This window comes from Dunckerocampus dactyliophorus, chromosome 2 (assembly GCF_027744805.1).
Source record: "Dunckerocampus dactyliophorus isolate RoL2022-P2 chromosome 2, RoL_Ddac_1.1, whole genome shotgun sequence".
NCBI classification, from domain to species: Eukaryota; Metazoa; Chordata; class Actinopteri; order Syngnathiformes; family Syngnathidae; genus Dunckerocampus; species Dunckerocampus dactyliophorus.
This window is the reverse complement of record NC_072820.1, coordinates 30,181,886-30,208,608: the sequence shown is the minus strand read 5'-3', so window position 1 is coordinate 30,208,608 and position 26,723 is coordinate 30,181,886. Positions and strand designations below refer to the sequence as shown.

The following is a 26,723-nucleotide window of genomic DNA, read 5'->3' as shown; positions in this document are numbered from 1 at the left end:
TACACTTTTTTTTTAGCCCCTGTAACACAATTATATATCAAATACAATTGAAACAGTCAAGCATACATGGCATCATGTAACATTTAAGGATATATAAATAGCAAAATATAAAACAGAATATGACAGTGAATGCACACTGTACAAACATAACATGCATATTTCTTATTTTTGTGACATTTTACTCCCCTTTTGTGTTGTTGTTGCAATGTGTTAAGCTTGAAAATACATCTGGAAGGCAACTTTTAATTGAAGAAAATAGCATTTGATTAGACATGATGCATTGGCATGTTTTAAGTTGACATCCTTCTATTTGGTGGGCCGATTCATTCGGCACTCCTAATATTGTATTTTGCAACCTCATTGCATCCTGAAAGTTGTTCCTAATGTTTTGGTTGCCACCACTGCCACCTACGATGGTCCAAACTGAGCATGAGCATCTTCATTAAGTGTGTGGTGATAAAAAGGGATCTTATTGGAGACTCACTCCTTTCAAAAGGTTTGTCAGTGTCTGGTCCTCGGAGGGGCAGGCTGCGAGCTGGAGTAGCCCCACACACTGTCCGGCGTGTGCGGAGGGGTGATGCCTCCACAGCGCATCACAGGGACAACAAAACCTCCCCGCCAGACGCATGCAGCGACACGACACAGCCCCTCGGTCTCCACTTGTTTCTTGTACTTTTTGGCTTTAAAGGAGGTAAGCCCACACTTGGCCATCTTTGCAGCTTTACGCGCTGAGGCAATGTAGTGGAAAAGCGGACAAGCGGGGGGTCTCCATCAGCGGGGAGATGCATGGGGCGCGCGGAGGCGACAGTGGCCGACCAAGCAGCACCACTGGACGTGTATGAGCGGCGGGAAGAAGCTAGGGCTAGTGTTGCCGTTGAGGATGGACACTGCGGAGGTGTTTGTCTTTGTGCTGGTGCTTGTGATCATCGTGGTGTCCTTGCTATCCAACGTGCTGGTGCTTATCTGCTTCCTGTACAGTCCGGAGATCCGCAAGCAGGCTCCGGGGCTCTTCAACCTCAACCTCACCTTCTGCAACCTGTTGCTCACCGTGGCCAACATGCCGCTCACGCTGGCGGCGCTGGCCAGCCGCGCTCAGCCGGGGGGCGACGCCTTGTGCCAGGCAGCGGGCTTCCTGGAGACCTTCCTGTCCACCAACTCCATGCTGAGCATGGCGGCGCTGAGCATCGACCGCTGGGTCGCGGTGGTCTTCCCACTGCGCTACCACTCCAAGATGCGCCACAGGGACGCCGCCTTGGTGCTGAGCTACACCTGGGCGCACTCCATGTCCTTCTCCATGGCCGCCACCTGGCTCTCCTGGCTGGGATACCACCGCCTCTACGCCTCCTGCACGCTGGCCACCCCGAGGGCGAGCGGCCGGACACAGTTCGTCGTCTTCACCGTCCTCTTCCATTCCTTCACCTTCTTGCTCTCCTTCGTCGTGCTGTGTGTCACTTACCTCAAAGTGCTCAAAGTGGCCAGGTTCCACTGCAGGAGGATAGACGTCATCACCATGCAAACCTTGGTGCTGCTGGTGGATATCCATCCCAGGTGAGCTCCTCATCTCACCTTCTTTTCACCACTTCAGTAGGCTTCTTCGTTATCTCCACCAAGGACCACTATTTTTCAAAATGTGCACAAATGCCTACCTGTGGAGGAACAGTGGAGGCTTGAACATACCCCAAAACCCACTAAAGCTGCCAGGTGTGTGTATGATACAGTCAAAATAACATGTATAATGTAATAACATGAACTATTCCATCATGCGGTTCATGCTAACAACCTCACAGCAGCAATAAGGCACATAAGAATGTGCTTGGATGAGTTTGGTGTGGAAAAACTAGAGGATGCATGCAAAGGCAGTGTATAATGTTCCCCTTCCCTGCTGTGCCAGTGTTCGCCAGCGATGCCTGGAGGAGCAGAGGCGGCGGCGCCAGAGAGCCACCAGGAAGATCAGCACCTTCATCGGCACCTTCATGCTCTGCTTTGCCCCCTATGTGATCACACGGTGAGTGGAAAGCAACAAAACGATGCTTTTTACTTTTCCATTGAGAGCTTCCAAAATAAACAAATCCCGATAAGAGTGGAAGCTTCAAAGCGAGGACGGGACGGCCTCCAGGTTTTCCTCCCCAGGTGTCCCTGTACTTGTGTCCTTGTGTGTCCCGCCTGCAGGATCGTGGAGTTGTTCCCGGCGGTGCCTATCAGCCCTCACTGGGGGATGGTGTCCAAGTGTTTGGCCTACAGCAAGGCGGCGTGCGACCCCTTTGTGTACTCGCTGCTGCGCCACCAGTACAAGAAGACGTGTGGCGACATCGTCAACCGGCTGCTCAAGCGCCGCTCTTTGAACGCCACAGGTCGCAGGTTCGAGAGCCAAGGCAGCAGCATGCCCAGAGTCGAGTGACAGCCCCGAGGGGGGGTGTGCGCTGTCTTTGGGAAATGTTTTATTGATGGAAGAGGAAGAGGGCATCCATGGACACCCTCATCGGGTCAAAACAATGGTAGCTTATACTCCATACAGTATTACTACAGTAGAGTATTTATTTATTTATTTATTTGTGTCACTAAGGGGATTAGTTTGTTGACACTGTAAAATGTAGCACTCAAACCTGACTCACAACCCTCATGATCATGTCCCTCAAATGCACGGTTTTACCGTAAATACACTAATTATAGCTGAGGCGTTCATTTACCTGAACCGCCTGAATTTTTAAACATTAATAATCAGTGGAAAGCCAAACATTGGTCTCTTTATGAACAACTATATTACACAACATGGCAGCAACAGAACCAATGTTTTAATGGTGCTAAGAAGCAAAGTGCTTTGCTAGCATTGATAGCACAGATGAGTCCATTCATGAGTTAAACAAAGATCCCGGCTGCTATTTGCGATTGTTGTCCACGCACCCCCGGCCATGATAGGTTAGTCAGTGGTCTAACGGAGCATTTACCACTACAGATGAAACAGTCATACAAGGCTGCTTTTATTTCTTTATTCATTTGATTTGATTTATAGAAACCTTTTCCATAGCATTATGACATCACTCACATAGAGTGATGAATTTTGCCACACCTTTTTTTTTTTGCTCATTAATTTACAACCTCAGAAGCAAGTCTCATTTATGGATTTTGGCACATTTTTTGGTAGTATTTTCAATTTAATCCCACAAAAGTATTTGCCACTTCACTCTTGGAATTGTTTGACAGAATCATCATAAAATTAAAAATAAAAAAATAAAAAATTTAATTACAAAATAAAAAAAATAGCACTTTTTTCCCTCAAAAATTACAACTTTGAAAAAAAATCCAAACTTTTTATTGAAAAAAATTACAACTTTTTTTTTTAATCACAACTTTTTAAACATTACACGGCATCAATAAAGTATCTTCCTGTAAATATAAATGAATAAATGAGCTTTATGTTGAGGAATATGTGGTAATGAATACATTCTAGTTTGTTTAAGTGGAGTACTGTACGACACACAAAGACAATGAATGCCTTAAATGCTGTTCTATGGTATTAGTCAAGTACGATCCATTCACACTTACTGTATAGGGAGAATTAAGTAATGCCTTATTACCTCTGTTCATGATCTACAATCTCTATTTCTATGTCGCTGATGCTGATGCTTTTACATCTTTAGGGAATGTTAGTGATTATCTTCCCGATTGGTGTTTAAAAATGGTATTTTTGTGTGTTTTTAGGTCAGAGAATGTGTTGCTTTAAAATCAGCTATGTTGATATGACAGTACCTCTTTGAAAACTTCCTCAGCGAAATGCTGCTGCTAATGATGATGACGGTTATCAGAATTGTAATGAAAATGTTGACGGGTTTAGATTTTGTGGTTAAACTGTAAACGTAGCCCTCTGATCCTGGTGTGATTTACGCGGGAAAGACACTTGAAGCTCATACTTAGCTATTTCTCAGCACTGATGTGACTAAATAATAAAAACAGCCCTGATTTAAACAGAAAAGAGAACATCATGTGTAACAATGCACACAGTCATTTCATTAGGAACCATCCCTTGTGTTTAACAACTCTGCGTGCAGTTTGTGGCGCGCTGCGTCACTCTGAGAGCTGTTTCTAATATTTTGCTTCCTCTCGTGTAGCTAAACAAAGCGACCAAAATATTAGAAACACCTCAGCGTGGGTGGTATTGACACCTTGACACCTCGGGGAGCGAGTTGGAGCACATGAATAGCCGCTGAACTACACCAGCTAAAGTGAGAAGTGGACACCTTCACCAGAAGTCCTGCTTTTCTCATCACATCCATTCAAAATATGTAGTTGACCAATCAATGATATATTTTGACATGAGTAAAAATATTTGTACTTTATTAGCAAACTGATGTTAATGTTAATTGGAAATGAACATTGGCAAGGCATTGTACTGTATGTGTTTGCTATTAATGGGATTGTGCAAAAACTACCGAACCAATTTACATGAAACTGGGTGGGGCTCGGCTGAAGGCAAAACATGACGGAAGGAAGTTGGTGCAGATCTGGATGAAGGTGCAAGTGCAGGAGATGTGTTTCACTTGTGTTCCCATAGGCAAGATAGGATTCAATTAGTAGACCTTCTGTTTGTCTTTTTAGCAGCGTTATGTTAAAATTCCCAAACTGATGTCCATGAAACTGTGCACAGGGAATGGCTAAAATGTGAGAAAAATTTGGATAAAGGTGCACATGCAGAAGACTGTTTTCCACTTTTGTTCACATATAGGCAAGATATGATTCAATTTTCAAGGCATCGAGCCCATTTCTGTGAAACTTTGCACAGGGGTGGGGCATGGCTGACGGAAAAACATATCAAAATTTGGTTCAAATCTGGATAAAGGTGACTTTTTACTTAAATAAGATTTAATTTTCAAGGCTTTTATTTTTGTTTGCTATTTAGCTGGGTTGCACTAAAACTACCAAACCAATTTCCATGAAACTTGGCACAGGGGTGGGGCATGGATCAAGATAAAACATATTCAAATTTGGTGCAGATCTGTTTAAAGGTGCAAGTGCAAGAAATGTTTTTCACTTTTTTCCCATAGGCAAGGTAGCATTCAATTAGCAGACATTTCGTTTGGTATTTTTAGCAGCATTATGCTAAAGTTTCCAAACTGATTTCCATTCAACTTTGCACAGTGACGTGGCATGGCTGACAGAAAGACATATTACAATTTGGTGCAAATCTGGATAAAGGTGCACATTCAGGAGACATTTTTTAAAACTTTTGTTCACATATAGGCAAGATAAGATTCAATTTTGACGGGATTGTTTTTGTTTGCCATTTAGCAGGATTGCTCAAAAACTGCTACACCGATTTACATGAAACTTCATCGAGGGGTTGGGGCATGGCTGAAGGCAAAACATATGACAATTTGGTGCAGATCTGGATAAAGGTGCAAGTGCGGGAGATGTTTTTCATTCCCAGAGGAAAAATACGTTTCAATTAGCAGACATTTTGTTTGTCTTTTTAGCAGCATTGTGCTAAACTTCCCAAACCAATTTCCATGAAACTTTGCACAGGGGTGGGGCATGGCTGAAGGAAAAAACATAATACAATTCGGTGCAAATTTGGATAAAGGTACACGTGCAGGAGACTTTTTTCACTTTCATTCCCATATAGGCAAGATGTGATTCAATTTGCAGGGCATTGTTTTTGTTTACTATTTAGCAAGATTGCAGTAAAACTACCACATGAATTTCCACATAACTGCACATGGCATGGCTAAAGGAAAAACATATGAAAATTTGATGCAAATCTTGCAAGGCTTGTATTGATGAGCCAAGTTAGGATTGTGTGGCCTTGGTGGAGGTCCACACTCTACTAAGTGTCATTAGAATTAGAGCATTTGTTGTTAAGGGGAAAATAGTCCAAAAGGGGCGGCATTTTCGAGTAATTAGACTTTATTTCATAAAGCGATGTGCGTATATAACTGTTCACAGCAATGACACAATAAAGAGTAAAGAGTCAAGAGTTGTGTTGCGTCGCATTGTTGTAGTGGTTTACATAAGTTAACAAGTCATGAACATAATGAGTTGAAGTTAGGTGCTCAGGCAGAGTCCACGCCCTGCTTTATATGACTCTTTATTTTATTTACATAAAAAGATGTTGGAATTATAGTTTATGTGATGACGAGCAATGATGTGTACGTTACATACTACATTTCACTAGTCGCCCATTTACTTTGTACGTTGAGATGATTTTTAAACAAGAACGTGTCCTAAATCTAACACAGTCCCCCCCTCGAGAGTTCTTCCCAAATCTCCCTTAAGTGCCCAGTCGTCTCTCTCTGGACCGCCGAGCTTGCAGCGGCCTGGGGGGCGTTTTAACACCGGCCTGCTTGTTGAATCTCTCCATGATCTCTCGGATTCTGGACAGGTTGGTGCGGCCCAGCGTGAAGTCGCACCTGGTGGCCCCCATCTCATAGCCCACCTCGCACTTCTTGCTCACCATGCTGTAGCCCTCCGCCCTCGCTGTCACGCGGTACTCCCCCGGGTTCAGCAGGCGCCAGTAGTCCCCGTCAGCCGCTATGACGCACACAGAGGCAAGCAAACAAAATGTGTAAAAGAAAATGATAAATATATGATTTAATATATCAATCAATCAATCAATCACATGGAATTACATAGCCCCTTACATCAGCTGGAGCTGAACCAAAGTGCTGAACAAACAGCAAAATAACACAAGATAAATCTAATAAAACAAGTCAAATGTATTAAATATATATAATATATATGTATTATATAATATTATATATGTATTATATAACATTATATAGGTATTATACAATATTATATATGTATAATATCATATTATATAGGTATTATATAATATTAGATAGGTATTATGTAATATTACATAGATATTATATAATATTATAGGTATAATAATATACATATTTTTATTAATAAATATATTGAGAATTCAAATGTATAGTGAAATACAGTACAAAATAAAAAATACAAAATAAGTACATTGAATGAATAACTATCTATATTTTTATTTAAAGTCCAAAATAATTAAATATAATGAACAAAATAGGTACATTTAATTTATTCATAACATTTTATTATTTTTTATTTTACAAATGTTTAGTCCCACAATATTTCACTGTTTATCATTTATTTTAAATGTATTTATGAATATTACATATTATATTATTTATATTTTATATATAAACATATACAGTGGTGTGAAAAAGTGTTTCCCCCCTTCCTGATTTGTTATTTTTTGCATGTTTGTCACACTGAAATGTTTCAGATCATCAAACAAATGTAAATATTAGTCAATGACAACATAACTGAACACAAAATGCAGTTTTTAAATTAAACTTTTTATTATTAAGGGAGACTAAAAAAATCCAAACCTACATGGTCCTGTGTGAAAAAGTGATTGCCCCCTAAACCTAATAAGTGGTTGGGCCACCCTTAGCAGCAACAACTGCAATCAAGTGTTTGTGATAACTTGCAATGAGTCTCTTACAGCGCTGGGGAGGAATTTGGGCCCACTCATCTTTGCAGAATTGTTGTAATTCAGCCACATTGGAGGGTTTTCCAGCATGAACCACCTTTTTAAGGTCATGTCACAGCATCTCAATAGGATTCAGGTCAGGACTTTGACTAGGCCACTCCAAAGTCTTCATTTTGTTTTTCTTCATCCATTCAGAGGTGGACTTGCTGGTGTGTTTTGGATCATTGTCCTGCTGCAGAACCCAAGTTGGTTTCAGCTTGAGATCACAAACAGATGGAAGGACATTCTCCTTCAGGATTCAGACAGCAGAATTCATGGTTCCATTTATCACATACATATCCAGGTCCTGAAGCAGCAAAACAGTCCCAGACCATCACACTACCACCACCATATTTTACGGTTGGTATGATGTTCTTTTTCTGAATTGCGGCGTTACTTTTACACCAGATGTAATGTGTCACACACCTGCCAAAAAGTTTTGTCTCGTCAGACCACAGAGTATTTTCCCAAAGGTCTTGGGGATCATCAAGATGTTTTCTGGCAAAACTGAGACAAGCCTTAATGTTCTTTTTGTTCAGCTGTGGTTTTCATCTTGGAACCCGTTTTTGCCCAGTGTCTTTCTCATGGTGGAGTCATGAACACTGACCTTAACTGAGGCAAGTGAGGCCTGCAGTTCTTTGAATGTTGTTGTGGGGTCTTTTGTGACCTCTTGGATGAGTTGTAGCTGCGCTCTTGGGGTAATTTTGATTGGCCGGCCACTCCTGGGAAGGTTCACAACTCTCCCATGTTTTCTACATTTGTGAATCATGGTGTGGATCACTGTGGTTCGCTGGAGTCCCAAAGCTTTAGCAATGGCTTTATAACCTTTTCCAGACTGATAGATCTCAATTAATCTCAGTTAAGTTACGTTTTAACAGGGGGGCAATGTCTTTTTCACACAGGGCCATGTTGGTTTGGACTTCTCTTCTCCCTTAATAACAAAAAGTGTCCTTTAAAAACTGTATTTTGTGTTAGGTCATGTTGTCATTGATTAATATTTGAATTTGTTTGATGATCTGAAACATTTAAGTGTGACAAACATGCAAAGAAATAAGAAATCAGGAAGGGGGCTTTCACACCACTGTTTATATAATGATATTTATATTTCTATCTATAAATAATATACATCATTTGTATTTATTATATAAAAAATGTCTTCTGCAGGCACAATTAAACATCAGTTGATTAGAAAAATGCCAAAATAAATACATGAAAATGAAATTGGTGTTTTAAAAATGATGACTCTATTATTATTTATCATTATTAATGGGGTATAATATTTTTTTTTATTATCTAAAAATCTATCTAAAATTCTAATGGTAAATTATATTGAAATTACACTAAACCAGCGTGTTTATTTTTAGCCTTTGAGTCATTCCCCGAAACACGCCACCGCTGTCCTGACTCATACTAATTCTGAATTTGAACTGGACTCATTATTTACCTGCAAATGGCCGGCTGGCACTAATTGTTCCCTTGATAGGCGTCGACAAACGAGTGCACTAATGAGCAGCTGAGAGGCTCAATTGAAAAGTAGGAATATAAAACAGGCAGAGGGAGAACACTTGTAAACACTTCTAGGAATAAAAATCCCTAATGCACTTTTTAGGATGTTCAATTTCACGCTCTAAAGTCCAAAGCTACTTTAGCTTTGAAGGCTGCATTTATTTTAAAGGCAGTAGGCCAAACAAGGCTTCTTAGTTGCATCCACAGCTGTAACGACGCGCCGTTGTGTGGTTGAAGCTGTTGTACCTGTGCGAATGTCGTGGCTGATGCCTTCCACAGCGATGCTGGCGTTGGCGATTCCTTGGCCTTGCAGGTCCTTCACCATACCTTTGATCCCACGATGCACCTGTGCAAGCGACAGCGTCCAAATACAGTTTTGGTGCGCCTCCCTACTTTTAAGTGTAAAATACAGGCTGACCATTAGCAAAACGTGTCCGTGTAGCATCCGCATATTATAATAATAATATAATATAAACACAAATACAGCACTCACCCATTTTTAAAAATGTGTCACGATGGAACCGTTCTCCATGCACCAGTATGCTAACAATAGTATCTAGTCTATTGCTAATATCAATAGTTACTAGAAATTGAATAAGGGAACAGACAAACTAACATATATACAGCACTGTACAATTCTTAATACAAAATTGAGGAATTTATTTTGTCTTTCAGCCTTTTAAGTCCCAATGAAACTGTTCCCCATGCCCCAGAATGCTAACAGTAATGTCTGGTCTATTGCTAACATCAATATCACAAAGTTAGCAGCAATTTACCAAAATTCCAAACACAAATACAGTCCTGTACAATTCTTTAAATTTTTTTTTTTTGGCTAAATTCATGTTCTCTTTTTGCTGTTTCGAGTTTCAATTAATCATTCCTCATCTCCCAAAATGCTAACAGGAGTGTCTAGTCAGTTGCTAACATCAGTACTAGACAATTTGTCACATTCAGTGTTGTCGCTTTGCTGCCGCCTGTCTGTTTTCTGTTGCAGTGCACTGCTTACCCTAATTGCTCATACGAATCACCTGTGAGCAATTACCTGGGCCTTTATCAGCTGCTGCCAGACCACAACCAGTTGCCAGTTATTCCTTTGCCAACCCTGCTTCCTACGCCTTCCTTCCCTGGCTCCCAACTGGTCGTTGTACTATTTGCCTTGTTACCATTGTGATTCCTAGTATCGTGTATTTTCCTGCTCTTTATGCCGTTTTTGCTACAGCTTCCTTATTTATCGCGTGTGTCTTTTCTTCCTGCCGAGCAGTGTTTCTTGTTGGACTTTTTGGCCTTAGCCCTGAGCTTCTTAGTTGTGTTTTTGTATTTTTGTTGTATTTTTGTAAACTTATTACCTACGGTAATAAAACGGATATTCTTTTTTCACCCAGCGCATTTTCCCTCTGCATTATGGGTTCCAACACTTGGCTTACAGCCCATCGTGACACAATTACCAACAATTAAACAAACTGACAGACAAACACAAATACAGCGCCTTACGATTCTTACAATTTATGTTTTCTTTTTGATGTTTTGAGTCCCAACGGAGCATTTATCCAGAATGCTAACACTAGTGTCCAGTCTATTGCTAACACCAGTAAAAATCACTGGTAAATTTTGTTACTGACACATACATAAGTGCCGTCTGAGTTGCAGAATGTGTTGAATGCTAACAGTAGCATCCAGTCTGTTGTTAGGAAAAGAAAGTTAGCAGCAAAGTTCCAAGTTGATGGACAAACAAATACAGCTACGACTCTCCTACAATCCTTACATTTTTTTCCGATGGAACTGCAGAATGCTAACAGTAACATCTAGTTAGTGCTAACATCAATACTAGAAATTTACCAGCAATTTGACAAACTGAAAAAAAATGTGAGGAATTTCTTTTCTTTTCTGGCCAATGATGTGGTCTTGATCACCTTTTGTGAACCAGGAAATAGTCTGCTGGCACACAAGCATAACTGGAGCTAGCAGATAGACAGCATTTTAGCGAGACGACTAAGGTGCGTTTGTCATTTTCTCTGCTGCGGGGGTTGTGTATGTTTTTTGTGTACGTGTGTGTTGTTTTGCCTGCTCCATGAAGACGAGAAGAGACTCGCGATTGTTCTCCCACTCTTCCGGCAGCTCGCTCTCGTGAGGGAATTTGTCACAGCCCACGTACATCGACAGCTCAAAGCAGTTGGTGTGCAGATAGCTGAAGTCGTTCATGCCTGCCAAGATGAAGAAAGAGAGACGCGCATCTGCAGCCACCGTAATGTGATCCTTCCATGAGATGAGCAAAAGTACTGGGACACCCAAGAGAAGTGAACATGGAAGAAAATATAACGGCTTCCACTCTTCTAGGAAGCTAGAGAAAAAGTCAAAGATGAAAAATGACGTATCCCAAGACTTTCGTCAAATAGCAATTTGATGAGTGGACACTCACTGCCTGCTGCTGTGTGCCAGGACGCCCCGTTGATGGTGCCGTCCTCCTTGGCGAAGTCCTCCGTGTGGCACACCCGGCGGTTGGCGGCAGTCATGAGGCGGTGGGTGGAGGCGTAGGCGAAGGCCAGCCAGCGGAACACATGGTCGTCCGGTGTGGGCGTCGGCTCCCGCGTTGCACCCTGTGAGCGGGTCTTGTCGTAAGGGAAGGTCACCACCAGCTCGCCCCCCTGGAGGTTGCCGCCCAGCACGAAGGGAATCTTCTCCATCCAGGCGATTAGAGCGCGCGTCTCCATGGCAACCTACGGCAGGCGGATACGTGTAATTCATCTATTGGAGCTTGCTACACGGCCATAAGACCATGTGGATAAGCATTTGAGAGAGAAAAAATGCAAGCGTCTATTTGGGGAGAGGTGTTAACTTTATGGTAACTAATTGAGGCACGGCGTTTATTAGAGCTGGCAAATCCTAGTTTGCACTTGCTGCAGGGCCGCAAGACCATGCTGATGTGTATTTTTGAAAAAAGGAGGCATCTATTTGGGGCAAGACGTTCATTTTTTGGCGACTAATTGAGTCATGGTGTCTATTAGAGCTTTGTTGTGATATCTTCTTGAGGTTTGCACTTGCTGCACAGCTCTAAGACCATGCTGACGCTTATTTGTGGAAAAAAGAATATTTGGGGCAAAGTGTTCAATTGTTGGTGACTAACTGAGGCATGGTGTCTACTAGAGCTCTGTTGTGACATCTCCATCTACTGTGACACGTCTTGAGGCTTGCACCTGCTGCATGGCTGCAAGACCACAGTGAAGTATATTTGGGAAGGTACAGCGGTATCTATTTGGGGGGAGATGATACTTATTGGCAACTAATTGAGATGTATAGTGTTCCCTCGTTTATGGCGGTGCTTAGGTTCGCAAAATAGCGCACAATAGGTGAAATCTGCAAAGTAGCCAACTTTTAATTTTATTTTTTTTTTACAATGATTATAATTATTTTAAGGCTGTACAACCCGTCACCATACACTTTATACATTTTTCTTGTCTAAACATTCTAAGTTCAAACCTTTGTTTGAATTTTAATCAACCTACAAGGTTGAACACAAGAAATGATTAAGTGACTCATACGTATTTCACTGCCTCTTCGTCTTGGCGCCGCTCCGCTGAATTGTTTTGTATCCTTGTTAAAACATATTGTTGCTGTCGTCCTATTTTTCTCTTCCTCCTCCTCCAGCCGAAGATTCATTTATTCTGTAATGGCGCCCTACAGCCGCGTAACTTCCACCTTCCTTCAGCATGTCCACAAGTCCAACTTTTTGTGTGATGGTTGTCTTCCTCTCCCTTTTGGGTGCAGAACGTTTTGTCGACATTGTGGGTTTTGTTGGGGGAGAAAACGTGAAAACATGCAGATTTCACAGTCACTGCAAGCTGTTTGCTAGTGATCACACAACAGGAAACACGGCCGTGCGGCACGAAGGAGATTGGTTGACAATGGTCTACAGCCATTCAGGACACAGAACACAATGGGCGGGTTCTCCCTTAGCCATTTAGGACGCAGAACACAATGCATGTTCATACGCTGTAAAAAAAAAAACACACTAAAATTGCACAAAAAAAATCCGGCGAAAGGGCGGGACCGCGAAAGGTGAACCGCGATGGAGCGAGGGAACACTGTAAGGTGGTACACTTTGGGATTTGCATCTGTTGCATGACTGTAAGATCATGCTGACATGTACAGGAAGCTGCTATTCAAGGTGCTACGTTTGATTACCTCTGTAGATATTAAGAAGAAGAGAAACTTGCTCTAATCTGGTCTCATTGCATAAGGCAGCCTTCGCATGCCAGCATTGTTTGTGATGCTGAGGGGTGGCGGCGATGGTCTTGGTGGCGGTGGTGGTGGGGCGAGTAAGCATGGGCACCCCAACAGCTATTTCAGAACCCCCCCCAGTGTATGACTCACACACCATCAACGTCACACCGTACTCGTGAAGAGCTTTAAATAGACAGCAGCATCTATTTTGGCTGTCAGCCTCGCCGTCACTAACAGACGACGAGGCATCCGCCTGTCCTGAAATAGACACCGTTTCTACACCCACGTGCTCCCGCTATTTTTATTTGGTAATCCTTTTCCAGGCATGGATGATCCTCACCTCAGTTTTTGCCAAACTGGAGGCGGGGGAGTCACATCAGGACTCTAAAGTTCTACTCTATGTGGGTGTTTACAGACTTACCTCATAATTTTCAAAATTTCCATTAATTAAAATCAACTAGTAAATAAAAAACAGATTAGGATTCTTACATCTGTTTAATAGTTTACTTACATTCCACTGTAAATAACTGTGTAAAAATGTTTCATCAAAAAAAATGTACATCATAAAATTAATTTGAAATGTGATTACATTGAAATAAACTATGTAAATAATAATAATGATAATAATAATATATAACATATTACTATAAATAATAATAATGATAAGAATAATAAAAAATAAATACATCTTTTGAATAGCTAACTTAGATTTTAATTCTTTTTTTTTTCTTTTACCATTTCCACCCTTTAAAGAAGCTAACAAAAAGCTAATGAAAATATGTGAAATTGTTGAAATGAATGCCTCTGTCAGTGTCAGTGAAAATTGAGCTGAATTATTGATCCAGTTCTTGGACTAGATCCTATTAAATTGTTCAGATGTACCCACTGAAGCTAATTCAAGTCAAATGGAAAATAAATAGCCAGCATAATATTTGTGCAAGAGTGACTCACTGAGGCGTTTTGGGTCTGGTACCACTCGGGGACGGTCACGTAGTGGTTGGCCATGCGGCGGGGGATCCACTTCTTGTCCTCGGCCTCCCACAGTATGGAGTTGAGGTCGGGGAAGTTGTGGTGGATGTCTATGCCGTCGTTGCTCCATCGGCCCAGAGACCAGCCGCTGAGCTCGGAACCCTGCATGACAGGAAGAAGACATCATCAAGCTTTGTATGAGCAACTACTTTTTAATGTCTGTCTAATCCGGATCTGATCCGGAATTGTTTATCATTATTATTTAATGTTTAATTTAACATAGAAAGTCCCTGAAATGAAATCATTTGATGGTGATGGGACGGGGATGTTTTGGTTTTTATGCAGGAATTTACTTTACATTTTTGACATTTGATCCTGATTTGCTTCCGGGTCTGGATAGAGCTTCATATTCATCTATTTATAATATATTGATTTTAAATTCATTCATTTATATATTAATTTATATATACAGTATATATATATATATATACTGCTCAAAAAAATTAGAGGAACACTTGGAAAACACATCAGATCTAAACTGGGGGAAAAATGATGTTGAATATCTTTCCTGATAATAAGTGGGTGATGTATTAGTAACAAAATGATGCCACATCATTTGATAGAAATGAAAATGATCACCCTATAGAGGGGGGAAATCAAAGACACCCCAAAAATGAAAGTGAAAAAATGATGCAGCACACTGGTCCATTTTGCTAAAATGTCATTGTAGCAACTCAAAATGATTCTCAATAGTTTGTGTGGCCCCCACGTGCTTGTACGCATGCCTGACAACGTCGGGGCATGCTCCTAATGAGACTACGGATGGTGTCCTGGGGGATCTCCTCCCAGATCTGGACCAGGGCATCACTGCGGTACCTGGACGCATGGAGGAGATTCCAGGAGACAGGTAGTTACTCCAGGAGAGCTGGACAGGGCCATAGAAGGTCCTTCAACCCTATATAGGGTGATCATTTTCATTTCTATCAAATGATGTGGCATCATTTTGTTACTAATACATCACCCACTTATTATCAGGAAACATATTCAACATCATTTTTACCCCAGTTTAGATCTGATGTGTTTTCAAAGTGTTCCTTTAATTTTTTTGAGCAGTGTATATATATATATATATATATACACACACATATATACAGACCTGATCTTGCTAGAATTTTCATTTTGCACATTTGGATCTTAATGAGGTTTTAAGTAGAGCTACAATATGCAAAAACCAGAAGGGGGAGTGAGACAAAAAGCACTTTGAAAAAGTAATTTATTGATTATTTGAAAAAATTTATCAGCTGATCAAAAGCTTAAGACCACAGGCCATAAAAGCCAAAATCTGCTCAAAATGTTCATTTTCTGTCAGGCATTCCCACTGTCATGCCCTCCTGATGGTTAAAGCTAAGAAGCTTTCTCTTTTTCAACGTGGTGGGATTGTGGAGCTGCATAAGCAAGGCCTCTCGAAGCGTGCCATTGCTACTGAGGTTGGGAGCAGTAAATCAGTCATTCTACATTTTTTGAAAGATCCTGAGCATTATGGAACAAAAAAGTCAAGTGGTAGACCCAAAAAAAATCACGTTATCAATGTTAATAAATGTAATTCTTCCATCTGCATCATTCTTGTGAGTTGTCCTCCATTTTCCTTGTCACGGTGATGCGATATTTAGTATTTATTCAAGTCCTTGATGTCTTTGACAAGAAGCACCCTAGCCTCTTCTGGTCCTCCATTTAGCTTGATGTGAATTTTTCAGTTTTCAGTCTTTGCCTGCCTCCTCAAGTCGCGTGCTTTCTTAGCGTCAGCGTTGTGTTTTGTCAGATGCTCATTTATGTAGACATTTGTACCTCTCAGCTTCTTTCCCTGTTTCAGCAGTGCAATCTTGTAGTTCCTGTTGGTGAACTTAACAATGATGATGCGTTTGGTGTTGTTTCTGCTATACAGTGGGATGCAAGTATCAATGGTGTCGATATCTACATTCCCCTCCTTAGACTGGAGAAAGATGGCAATTTGTTGCTCTGTTGAAGCAACGTCCATTTCCTGGTTCTCCTCTGTTCTCAGCAGCCGTGGCATATGACCTGGGTTTAATATGGAGCCCCATCAGGATCACATTTCATTTTTCCATCCTGATCCATTTGATCAATTGTTGTTGTTCATTTGCTCAATTATTTTTCTTTTGCTTCTTTATCTTCCTTGAGAACATCAACTATAGTCTTTATTTGCTCAATTACTTTCTCCTTTGCTTTTTTATCATTCTTAAGAGCGGTGCGCAAGGCAGCATTATCATCCTGTAGTCCCTTCATATCATTCCACAGCGCTCTATTTTCCACCGTAAGTATTTTGACCTTTTCACAAATTTCAGAAAAGCTCACGTTGGGGTTATCATGCTGTGTTCTTAGTTCTCGGTGTATTTCATTCAGGGTGAACGATACAGCTCTCTGCGTGGCATTGTTGCTAAGCAACCGCCTAACGCCTCAGCGGTTAGCCGGTTATCTTAACTTGCTAACCTCTGTCGGCACCTTTAATTTGTTTATTTCAGCGAATCTGTACCGCTCGCTGGTCCGAGTTTGAATGGGGGTGTCAACAAACTATACTAGTCTTTTGACTACGAAGTATGGTCAGGAAGACGTCAAAATAGTTCAAAACTCCGGTAGCAAAAGCGGAGCTCTTGCCATGAATGATTGTAATGATTGTAATGCAAATGATTATAAGGATTATTAAGATTGTTTATTTTCCAATGGATATTTTTAACATGTATTAATTGTATTGGTTTAATTTATGAATTGTATTGATTTATTGAGGATGCTAGATGAAGGTGAGCTGTGGTTCTCTGATAGATATGTTGGAGCCTTGGTGGATGTCTGTTGCAGTCATTGTGTGTGCTGGATGAGATTAGTAGGATGAAAGCTGACATGTTGCAGTGCCATAAGAACACATCCAGTTTGTGCGACTGCAGCTCATCAGGAGGAAGTGCACCTGCCCGGCAATTTTAGTCATCAGAGGCCCTCGCTGTGAGGTCTCTGAGGTCTCTAAGAGTGGTGGTGGTGGAGGACCTACCACTTGAAAGGCTTTCTCGTACCCATCGGGGTTGACAGACGGCAGCAGGTGGATCCTGGTCTCGTCCACCAGGTGCCGGATGCGCCGGTTGCCTGACAGATACTCCACGCACATGAACTGCATCAGCAGGAGGAGCAGCTCTCGACCCAGCACCTCGTTACCGTGGGAACCGGCCGTGTAGCGGAATTCCGGCTCACCTGGACAAGGTGAGCAAAGGTTAAACATCCCAGCAGATGACCTTGAATCATACCCAGGTTGGCGCCGACGATTACGCACCTGCTTCATGCTCGCCTGGGTTGTCGGAAATCTCGATGGCGTACAGTTTGAGGCCGCTGTGGCTTTTGCCGATGTTGTAGATACGAGTGATGTTGGGGCACATCTCATTCACCACCTTCATCAGCTGCAGCAATAACATACCTACTGGAGATCACTTTCTTCCTTGACACTTTCATGGCACAGTCCTTTCAAACGTACTCCATTATGGCCGCATATCAAAGCAAGAACCCCATTAGTTCAACACAGCTATGCCAATGCAAGAATTATATTGATTTTGAGTGATAGCTGATAGAGTGGAAAAAGTAGATGAGACCAATGGGCATATTAGAATGAGTTTTGGGTCACTTTAATGCTGGAACACTTCACAATGTAGTTTACTAGGGTTGCAAATCAAAGCAGGAACCCTATTGGTTCAAAACAACTGCACTGAAGCAAGGGTTTTATAGATTTTCAGTGATATCTTACTGTGTGGAAAAGGTAGATAAGTCAAAAGGCATTTTAAAATGAGTTTCTTGTCACATTAATGTCGGAATCCTTCAAAAGGTAGTTTATTATGGCCCCAAATGAAAGCAAGAGCCCTATTGGCTGCACAGCTGCACCAAAGCAGTCCAATTGAATGATTGTTTTTGAGTAGGTGGTAAAAGTATCTAAAGGTGAAAAGTCACATTGGAATGCATTTCCTGTCATTACTGCATTTGCGTTTTCAAATGTTTTGTGTATTGCCCTTTATCAAAGCAAGAACTCCACTGATTTATCACAACATGGCCAAAAACTGATTTCTGTGTAATGTCTAATGTCGGAATTCTTCAAAAATGTAGTCATGTAATGCCCTATATGAACCCTACGGGTTTGTTGGGAGAGAGACAAAACCTATAGGGATCATGTTTTCTTCCAAAGCAAGAACCCTATTGATTTTGAGTGGTGGCTATAGCTTGGGTCATAGTGAGACACTTTTGCTTATCTTGTGTTTAACCACAGTGGATGCCATTTTTTTGTAAAGACTAAAAGTCTTTTAATGTTATTGAACTCTCAGACATCTATTTGTTTTTGTGCTTGGTCAAAGTTATCCACCATATTCTTAAAAGAGCTACTGTATGTTCACATTAATGGAGGTCATTTTCCATCCTTTTTTTACTGTGAAGAAGGACGTTCTTTCTTGCAGGAAGCCACAATGGCTTGTATTCATCACGGTATGTAAAAGTGGCAAGGCTGAGGCGTGCTATCAGGTACTTGCACGGGGAAAAGAAATGTCACGGGGTGAAAAGGCTTTTTACAAGGCCCACTTTTAAAAATAGTGCCTCCTTTCTTTCCTTCTTTGCCACTGTGTGACACACAGTAGAATCCATTTATTTCCCTTTCATCACACTGCTGCAGCGTTTCAAGGCGGCACATCAAAAAAACACGGCTGCACGTTCACCTGGGGGGGTGGTGGGTGTGGGGTGAGGATACTGTGGGTCACAACAGCCGTTTGGGACACTGTGAGCTCCTCCAAAGCACTTGTAAAGGACTTCTTAATCACCTTAATAGTGACCCAGGCAGCTGCTCTATTCTGACCTGCACAACTTAATAATAGCAACATTTATATACTGTACAGTATATAATAATGATGATTATTTTCCATTTAACAATGTATTTATTATTATGCTTAGTATACAACTGAGAGATGTTTCTAATATTATGTTGCTGTAATATAACTAAAAGGTTAAAAAATACATGAATTAAAATAAAACTGCTTATCATTAAATCAAATGAAAGAAAATAGTGTAACCTCTCAAAATAAATTACTTTTTAACGTAGTTATGCTGGTTTAATATTTATAATTAAGTCAAAAAATATATCTAACGCTCTCAAATTGAAATGAATTAAATGAGCTGATGTTATATAAGAATATAATCAAAATGACTATTTCAAATACAATATAGATAAGATAGAGTTTAATTAGGTGTACCGAAGAGCGACTCACCTGCCTCATTTCTTTGTAGCTGTGATGCGTGAAGTCCAACTCGTCGGTTGTGATGACCTCGTTGCGTCTGTGGTAGTAATTATTTGGGTCTGGCGTGGGCGACAGCGATCACGTGACAGAAACAACACACGGTTGGGTCACACGTGTAATGGGTTACACATGTAATTAGTGTGTGTCTAGTTTGACTTCCTGTTCCTATAAAAATGACTCCACAAAATCTGCCTAGCAACAATTGGTTGTGCAAAGTGCAAGGTGACTGGAAACTTGAAATAAAAGACATTCTGCTGAAAAGCTAGGTAAGATTCCCATCTTGTGTCTCACCTGGCAAGGGGCACCCAAGGATCTCCACCCTCATGCAAATGCTGCCACTGTTGAACCAGGACTGAGGGTTGACTCGGATGTAGCGGGCCACCAAAGGAGTGGGGAAAATGTTGCGCACTGGGATCTCCTTTTCCCGGTTACCCCTGAAGATCTACTGAAACAAACACAATGCTGAGTCAGGACACGGGCAGTATTGGAATAAAAGTACAACAACACTGCAGTTGTGCTGTGTAGAAGTGATGCCATGATTTAGGATACACTCTATCTCTATGCTTCTGCAGCTGCTGGAATCTCATTAAACTTATACTCTTAAGTCGGTAGTTTATTGTACATTTAAACGCCCACGGTGTTCCATTAGACCTGCTGACATTTGGAAAGACAAATAGTGGCATTTGCCACCAAAGGCTAGTGAATGGCCAAGTGGGGTCTTGTCGTGGAGGCTAAATGACTCCCTTTAGCGATACCCCGCCATTCCATCAGGACAAAAAGCATCAACTTAATCACATTTATGGGATCAATAATTACAGTCAGTGATGAGCTATGCGGTGCTGGGAGCCCAGATGAGTTTACTGCCGCTTACTATCAACTCTCAGCTCATTAACAGTGTAAATAAGCAAAGATTTAAAATCTTGCAAATGCTACCAAAGTAGTAAAATGTCTTCAGTTTGGATCCAACATGGCTTCCCTCTCACCATGTCCTCGGAGCCGTTCTTCACCATAACCCAACTGTGACTGTCGTTGCTCACCATCACCTTGTACGAGGTCACCCAGTCGCTCCTGGAAACACAAAAGACAGATTACAGTATTATTCTTATTGGGTGAGAGGAGGCGGAGCCAAGGTTCCATGTGAATAACGTCAAAGGATAGGACACTTCTATTCTTTCACTTGCTGAATGCGATCACAGGGTTTGCAGTACCGTTTTCATTGGATAACAATACTTCCGATATCAGCGCTTCGTGTTTTAAAATCGATTCTCAAATTCAAATATCGATACTTTTGATACTTCAGTTATTTCAGGTAATGTTTGTCTGTTGAAACTGAGTCGCGTGAACTGTGAATAAAGTTTTCATTGTTATGCTAGTCCTTAATAAATAATCATTTATTTTAATGGTTTTATTGTTTTACTCATTTTCTTTTTTATTGTTAAAAATAGAATTTTCCTACCTCAATATGCTTCAGCGTTTAAAGTAGGGCTGGGCGATATGGACCACAACTCATATCCTAATATATTTATGATGAATGTCGATATACAACATATATCCCAATATTTTTTCCACAAAGTGAGTTTAGACAAAGTCAAAGTCAGATATGCGTGTGTTGTTGTTTTATTAAAATTGTAAAAAAATTGTGTCGAAAAATAGCCGCTAATATAAAAAAGTCCATTCTCTTTTTGAAATAAATCTAGAAAAAGTAAAATCTAATCATCAATCTCCTTATAACAAACCTTTAGCTATGCTCAAATCCTCAGCTAATAGCAGAGGCACAAAAGAACAACATATGAAATAAAGTGCCCCGTTTAAGAAGAAATGTTTAAATGTTAGCAGCAACTCAAAAATACTTTACTTTGATTCGTCGCTCGTCGCTTTTGAGAAAATATGTCACCAAGAGGGTTTGGAATGTCGCCAGGTCTAGCACAGAGCAGGGGGGGGCAGCTCCGCTAAGCGCTGACACACACTGCAGACAGCAGAGTGAGACAGACCTCTGTGTCAAGATACAAGAGAACAGCGTAAATCCAGTCTATATCGACAAGTTTGTTTTTGATATCATGCTTAAAAGAAATATTAATATTTTAAAAACTGCAGTGGTTCCCAAACTTTTTACAGTGGCGTACCCCTTCAGACATGTGACTTGAAGCCATGTACCCCCTACTCCTGCACACTTCAACAACATAAACCATTTTTACATTTCATTAAACTGAAATATTTAACATGATTAATTGGTGAATTAATTTTATAGTAAGTCATTGTGGTTAAAATATTGCATTGTGTATGGTCAAATTTTGATAAATGTTTTACATGAGCACTGATAAATAGAGAAGATGTGAATTTCTCTTGGGGATGAATAAAGTACGGAAGTATTCAGCGGGATGTTGGGATCCTTCCCTTTGAATGGACTGAACTTGAGCTTCACTTGCAATCGCTATGATTTAAATCTGCACACTAATTTGACACCACATTGAAAGGTAAAGTTAAAAAACATGATACAGCAGTATCCAAAGTACAAAAATACATACAAGCAGCGATAAAACCTCATTTTCAGGGGAATCTCCACGCTTTCATCCTGACACGCACATACATTGACAGGTTTTCACGGTGCGGGGATTGGAACACCAATATAAGTTAAACCTTCAAGATGAAACACTCTTAATACACAACATAACCATCAAACTTACTCACTTATTCATATACCTCACACAGAGCAATGAACAACTTCATGAGGCGTTAAGGTGCACTCGTAATTGTGACAGTTGTGCGCTAATTGTTTTTCATTTGTATTCATGTACCTCCAAGGACAACTGGCGTACCTGGGGCCTTCCAGGCTCAGCTCTCTCTTCACCACGACGGTCCGGTACAGAGACCGCATTACAGCAGATGCTGCACCGATCCGCCTGTCAACCTCACACTCCAACCTTCCCTCACTCGTGAACAAGATCCCGAGATACTTGAACTCCTCCACCTGGGGCAGGACCTCATTCCCAACCTGGAGGGAGCAATCCACCCTTTTCCGATTGAGAACCATGGCCTCGGATTTGGAGGTACTGAGTCTCATCCCAGAAGCTTCACACTCAGATGCAAACCGTTCCAGTAAACGCTGCAGGTCACAGCCCGATGAGGCCATCAGGACCACGTCGTCTGCAAATAGCAGAGATGAGATCCTAGTGCCCCCGAACTGGACTCCCTCGATGCCTTGGCTGCGCCTAGAAATTTTGTCCATGAAAATTATGAACAGAATCGGTGACAAAGGGCAGCCTTGGCGGAGGCCAACGTTCACCAGAAACAGGCTCGACTTACTGCTGGTAATGCCAACCAGGCTCCTGCTCGGTTGTACAAGGACTGAATGGCACATAGTAGCGTGCCACCAATCCCATGCTCCCGGAGCACCCCCCACAGGACACCGCGAGGGACACGGTCGAAGTCCACAAAGCACATGTAGACCGGTTGCACCTCCTGTAGCCGAGGTTTGACTAACCATCGTACCTTTCTCTCCAGCACCCTGGAATAGACTTTCCCACGGAGGCTGAGGAGTGTGATCCCCCCGTGGTTGGAACACACCCTCCGGTCACCCTTCTTGAAATCCATGCAATCCCTAACTTCCATGCAATGTTGAAGAGACGTGTCAGCCAAGACAGTCCCTCAACTTTCAGAGCCTTGAGGAACTCAGGGCGAAACCCATCCACTCTTGGGGCTTTGCCACTGGGGAGCGTTTTGACTACCCCAGATACCTCAGCCACGGTGATGCAACTGTCCGCGTTTGTGTCCTCAGACTCTGCTTCCTCTATGGAAGGTACTGTATGTCAGCAATATGCTTTTAATTGGACGTTATGATGTTTTTGCGTACCTCTGCTAACTAATGACAAACTATGGAACTAAAAAACGTAGAAATTAGCAAACAAACTATCAAGCTAATGAACAAAATATGTTTTCGTTAGACTCCGAAGTTATGACGTTTTTACTTAACTATGCTAACTAATGAACAAACCATCCATCCATTTTCTATACCGCTTCTCCTCTTTAGAATCACGGGGGCATGCTGGAGCCTATCCCAGCTGACTTTGGTACACCCTGGACTGGTGGCCAGCCAATGGCAGGGCACATATAGACAAACAACCATTCACACCTATGGACAATTTAGAGTCTCCAATTAACCTAACATGCATGTTTTTGGAATGTAGGAAGAAACCGGAGTACCCGGAGAAAACCCCCACACACACGGGGAGAACATGCAAACTCCACACAGAAATGCCCAAGGGAGAATCGAACCCAGGTCTTCCCGATCTCCAGACTGTTACTGTGTTGGCCAACATGCTAACCACTAGACCACCGTCGGCCCTGAACAAACCATCGAACAAAAAATAATGGACAAATTAATGAACAAACTGTCAAACCAATGAACAACCAATACTTATATAATACATATACAGTATATACACGTATAATATATAATACTTAGTAATTGGAGTGTGATGCTATGAAGCTTTTGCATACCACTGCCAACTAATGAACAAGCTATCTAATTAGAAAAATGTAGAAATGAATGAACAAACTGCCAAGCTAATAAACAAATGATGCTTTTCATTATGAGGTTTTTGCCTAACGCTGCTAACTATTAAGCCAACAAACTAAGTCGGACAGCAAAGTGACGTTGTTTTACATAATGTGTCTTGCTTGCTAGCTTACTCTGCCTGTCATTAGGCAGCAATTTTATGTTGTTTTTACATAACTAGCTATGTAACAGTGACGTAAGTTTCTTCAACAGTCCAAACAATCAAGCCAAACCTAAAAGTAGGACTTCAAAGAACGCGGTTCTGCAATGAGCGACACATGGGGAGCAGAGAGTTTTGTCTTTTGTCAGTGAAATAGGTCAGTGCTGTCGCATCCTGCCCGTGAATGCTGAAGTGAAAGCGAGCGAGATGAAGGCAGGCAGGGAGATTCCTGTGCTCGCTCACATAAAAACGGCGTACTGGCGTGCCGGTCCGGCCTCGAAGGAATTCCCGGCTCGGCTAATTAAGGCGCTGTTGTGGATAGAAGACCCAGAGCTAGCAGACAGCTACATGGGCGAAGGAGCTAATTGTGGCGTGTCAGGCATGGCTGCCTTCCGGGGCCTTAGAAGCATTTTGCTCGCAAAGTTGCTTTCACAAGTTTACACGCGTCAAGCGTTATTGCGCAGCCAAACTTTTCCTTTTAGCCAGTCGATTGTGAAGGATAATGCGCATTCGTCTTTGCTGTGATATTGTGGGGGGGTGTTGTACATCATCTGACACACATCCCGCTTGATTCTTGCAGCCTGTTGTCACGGCACAGCAGCGGCACGCATGGACCCTTTGCTCGGGGCCCTTTGAGCCTCTACAGCTGGGTGGTGGGCGGGCTCTGTAGGCCACTTCGTTAGGTACGCTTGCATAATACAATAATACCACAAACAACAGCTTTATGGAACATTATGCGTTCGCAAATGTAGCTAGTGCATCAGTTAACGACCTCAGCACTTAGTATACCGTTAGTGTCCGGCTCTACCTAGTGGTGAAGTTCTGGAACTACACAGTATTAAGTAAAAAACAATTACATATATAAATAATAGTTATATTAATGACACAAAATATAATACAACATAAAAATACTTAAAAGAATACTATTATTTACTAATATTTCTTGTGTTATTACTAATATTTGCTATTATTTCTTCTCTTTTTACATAAATTACCGTTTTAAAGAGAAAACTACATAATTAATAATAATAATAATCAACTTGAAATTACCGAAAATGCTAAATAAAAATACTAAAAAAGGAGTATTACTGTACTAATATTTACTATTTCCTCACCTTTTATTTTACATAAATTACAAAATGTTAGAAAATTACATACATAAATAATAATTAATAATAACTTGAAATGACCAAAAATACTAAATAAAAATACTATAAAAAGGTATTAGTAAGATATACTAATATTCCCTCCCCTTTATTTACATAAATTTTGTATTTTTTTTATTATTGACTAATAATACAAAATATAATTTTAAAAATGTATTAAAATTATAGAAACAATATAAAACAGTAATAATGATATTACTTACACTAATAAAAAGAATAACTTGAAATGAAAAAAAAATACTAAATAAATAATACTAAAAAAGAGGGGTATTACTAATATTTACTATTATTTCCTCCCCTTTATTTACATAAATTACAAAATGTTAGAAAATTACATACATAAATAATAATAATAACTTAATATTTGGTCACCTTTATTTACAGTTGCACTTGACATTACTCAACCGCCATAATAAACCCTCAACATAAACCATTTAAATAGTTCAACACATCTAATATCTTTAGAAAGTTTGTACATTTAAAAAGTACAACAGGCATTGAATATTATACGTTATATTGGCTGTCATTAGATAGTTCTGAATAAAAACTATGGCAATTCAAGTCCACAGTTGCAACAATGTGACTGAATTACCCTTCAAAGCAAAAACAACTCAACTTTAGATAAAAAAAAAGGCATAATATGCCACTTGGGTACATCCCCGTGTTATTCCTTTCCCCAGCAGATATCGTTCATCCTCGCTGCGTGACCATCTGCGCTTCGGCATGCCGGCGTACTCACGACCAGAGGGAGCTGCGGCCTTGTGTGATGACCCCCGTGAACTTGGTCAGCCTCCTGGCATCCACCTCCAACCACTGCAGCGGGTCGTCCCTCCCGGCGCACCAGGCTCCGTCGTAGAGGTCGTCCTCATAGAGGCCGGCCTGCAGGACATACAAAAAAAACCACGGTCAAATGCGGACAGCAGAGATTTAGTCCAGATGGACACTCGATTGCACGCTAACATGCTAACGTCTTTGCTGTGCTGCTTTGAGAAGGTCTGTTAGGTGACATAAGTCCAACACATTCCGGATAAAAGAGTGAATAAAGAGCAAAATACATCTGGAAGATCTTTAAATGCAAACGTAATCTTTATGGACTTTCACAGGCAATGGTCACGAGTCAAAAATTCATAAATAATAATAATGACTTCACACATATGCAACTAATCTTTGCCATTAGGCTTCTTTCAGTATGTGACTAACAGATAAACCACGTTAATAAGACAAGTTTAGTAACATAAAAAAATAATATAAAGATATAAAAACCTACAAATAAAAATATATGTAAAAATGTAATTAATTAATTATATAAACTAAAGACAAA

The 26,723-nt window shown here is 41.0% G+C and overlaps 2 protein-coding genes across 2 annotated transcripts in view; one reads left to right on the top strand and one right to left on the bottom strand.

The window, feature by feature from the left end:
• Window positions 1–266: 266 nt before the first annotated feature.
• LOC129177330 (G-protein coupled receptor 26-like) lies at window positions 267–5,744 on the top strand. Its single transcript, XM_054768320.1, has 3 exons — window positions 267–1,548; window positions 1,892–2,005; window positions 2,170–5,744. The coding sequence occupies exons 1-3, from the start codon at window positions 839–841 to the stop codon at window positions 2,396–2,398; spliced, it is 1,053 nt and encodes a 350-aa protein (XP_054624295.1). The 5' UTR covers window positions 267–838; the 3' UTR covers window positions 2,399–5,744.
• cpxm2 (carboxypeptidase X (M14 family), member 2) overlaps window positions 2,972–26,723 on the bottom strand; it is a 38,838-nt gene continuing 15,086 nt past the window's right edge. The window contains exons 4-14 of the mRNA XM_054768319.1: window positions 26,142–26,281; window positions 20,505–20,589; window positions 19,813–19,963; window positions 19,492–19,580; window positions 17,529–17,652; window positions 17,253–17,449; window positions 14,180–14,359; window positions 11,427–11,724; window positions 11,072–11,211; window positions 9,257–9,356; window positions 2,972–6,522 (exon numbers count right to left, since the gene is read on the bottom strand). Coding sequence (XP_054624294.1) covers window positions 6,263–6,522; window positions 9,257–9,356; window positions 11,072–11,211; window positions 11,427–11,724; window positions 14,180–14,359; window positions 17,253–17,449; window positions 17,529–17,652; window positions 19,492–19,580; window positions 19,813–19,963; window positions 20,505–20,589; window positions 26,142–26,281 — 1,764 coding nt within the window. The 3' untranslated portion in view covers window positions 2,972–6,262. The remainder of the gene's footprint in view (window positions 6,523–9,256; window positions 9,357–11,071; window positions 11,212–11,426; window positions 11,725–14,179; window positions 14,360–17,252; window positions 17,450–17,528; window positions 17,653–19,491; window positions 19,581–19,812; window positions 19,964–20,504; window positions 20,590–26,141; window positions 26,282–26,723) is intronic.